Here is a 2,629-nt window from a genome sequence, read left to right on the forward strand (position 1 = left end):
TCCCTCATCAGACCCCAGAGAACGAACCAATCAGCTCCTCCCCCTTTCTCTCAACAGACCCCACAGAACGAACCAATTAGACCCCACAGAACGAACCAATCAGACCCCACAGAACGAACCAATCAGATCCCCGCCCGCCCCGCCATGGCAGCACCTGTACAGAGGCCACCACCGGCTGTTGATGTCATCGAGTCCGAGGAGATTGTCCAGTGGCTGAGCCCGGCCCTGCTGACCATCGACTACAGCACGCGGACGGTCAAGTCAACGGTTGTCCTCGCGGCCTTCCTCTCCTTCTCCGCCCTCTTCTTCCTGTCTCTCCTCGTCCTCAACGTGTTCCCCTCGTTCCGAGCCCTGCACCGCAAGCACCGCGTCTTCATGAGTCTGGCTATCTGCAGGGGCGTGTTCGGCTTCAGCTGTATTCTTCTCGGATCTTACGCCATTTTCAAGTCGACAAATCTGGACAGAGACGTGGTGTTCGGTCGCAATGTGACCTCGGCGATGTCCATGTACTTCACTGTCGGGTTCTTCATCTTCGAGCTCGCTGCCGTTGTCATATCGGACGTGTGTTTCAAAACCTTCTCCAAAATGTTGATAACACACCACGGCTTGGCGTTGCTAGGTTACGGGCTGGCCGTGCAGCTGGAGGCTAACTATAGCTTCGGGTGCAAGGCTCTGATCCTGGAGATGAGCACTCCCTTCTCGTGCTTGTGTTTCGTGCTGCTCAAGGCAGGGAAAGAGAACTCTGTGCTGTGGAAGGTCAACCAGATGGTGTTAGTTCACAGCTTCCACCTGCGCAGCGTGGCCGAGTGTCACTTGTGGTACGTCACCTACCAGAACTGGGCCTACATCCAGGACTTCATGCCCGCCCCCATCTTTGTCCTTCTCTACTTTAACCTTGTGCTGGTGACCTTTGTGATGACGCCATACTGGGGCTACAAGAAGACGCAGCAGCTCTTTAACCCCGTCGACTGGAACTTCCAGGAAAATAAACACAACACTTTGTCCAACGGCACTTTCAAAAAACAGGTCTAAAAGACCACGTGATCATTTGTGTTACCTTGCGACCACTTTACGACAAACCGTGCAACTGTTTCCAAAATGGAGCTGATAAAAAAAGGATGTTCAAAGAAGAAAAACTAAGGGATTGTTTACTTTAGGACAACTTCACGACAATTTCACTGACGTAATGATAACTTTTCGACGTTTACAACGATTTTACGGACATAACTACAACTTGACAAACTGTGTGATGAGTGTGGGCTTCACTATGGCCTCAACAACAACAATTTGTTTTAAAAGAATAAATACTTTCTGTAAGTAGTGTAAGAACTGCTTTTACCAAGCTACGTATTGGCAAACTCGATGACTGACTTGTCATTTGGTAGTTTGTGTACGCTCAGTTCCCTCAGCGAGTCCAGTCTGTTGACTTTGTCCCTCGTCAGATCAAGGGAAACTTCCTACACTCATGTTAGATTAGTTAGAATGGTTGTCGGTTTTGTATTGATTTGCATTTGTTTATTAATTGAAGAGAATCTTTTTGTTAACCTTTCTATGTTTCTTTTGAATACTGGTACAAGTGTACATGTTGGAATATTGGTACAAATGTACATGTTGGAATACTGGTACAAATGTACATGTTGGAATACTGGTACAAATGTACATGTTGGAATACTGGTACAAATGTACATGTTGGAATATGGTACAAATGTACATGTTGGAATATGGTACAAATGTACATGTTGGAATATGGTACAAATGTACATGTATTTGGGGGTGTTTTTTTTCAATTGAACTGATGGAGGTCGTAGAGTGGAGAACTGGCTGGATTGATTTGTTGATCGTTTGGTTGGTTGGTTGGTTGGTTGGTTAATTGATTGATCGATCGATTGATCGATTGATTGATTGATTGATCGATTGATTGATTGATTGATTGATTGACTGATTGATTGATTGATTGATTGATACTCACCAAGCAGTTTGTCAAAGAGACAGGAAGCATCCTTCTCTTAACTTACATTGTTCAGCATACGTCCGTAAAGCACACAAAATGTGCCAGATTTCTCGACAGTGTTATTGTGTTCTGGCCTGGGCTGTTTATCATCATACTCCCCCGGATGTATTCCTGGTCTTCTATAATTCTTTTGTTTCCTTTCTCTTCTGATCAGAAGTCTTGTTTTTACGCTACCCTGTATCACATTTACTGTTTTTGTTGACGTGGGTGTGTTCATATTAATTTTGTTGCTGTCGTGTTTTGTTGTTGTTGCTGTTACTGTCGGGTGCTGCTGTTGCTGTTACTGCTGTTGCTGTTACTGTTGTCGCTGTTACTGTTGTCGCTGTTACTGTTGTCGCTTTTACTGTCGGGTGCTGTTGTTGCTGTTGTTGTTGGCCTGATAAAGCACTTCTGTCTCACACAACGCTAACCACAATGCAAGCTTTAATCCACGACCTTTTTGTACCTTATTGGGCAGCAAAACATTGAAATCACGAGACAATGTCCGTATTTTGATTGGGTAAGCCAGTTTGTCAAATGTAGGTACGTGTGTGTGTGTGTGTGCGTGTGTGTGTGTGTGTACGTGTGTGTGTGTGTGTGTGTGTGTGTGTGTATGTGTGTATGTGTGTGTACGTGTGT

At 45.2% G+C, this 2,629-nt stretch overlaps 1 protein-coding gene across 1 annotated transcript; it reads left to right on the forward strand.

Moving 5' to 3' along the window:
• The first annotated feature begins 6 nt into the window (after window positions 1-6).
• LOC101851088 (protein CLN8-like) lies at window positions 7-2,312 on the forward strand. Its single transcript, XM_005111322.2, has one exon. The coding sequence runs from the start codon at window positions 145-147 to the stop codon at window positions 1,030-1,032; it is 888 nt and encodes a 295-aa protein (XP_005111379.1). The 5' UTR covers window positions 7-144; the 3' UTR covers window positions 1,033-2,312.
• Window positions 2,313-2,629: the final 317 nt, after the last annotated feature.

This window comes from Aplysia californica, unplaced genomic scaffold (genome assembly GCF_000002075.1).
Source record: "Aplysia californica isolate F4 #8 unplaced genomic scaffold, AplCal3.0 scaffold01041, whole genome shotgun sequence".
In the NCBI taxonomy this organism is placed as follows: Eukaryota; Metazoa; Mollusca; class Gastropoda; order Aplysiida; family Aplysiidae; genus Aplysia; species Aplysia californica.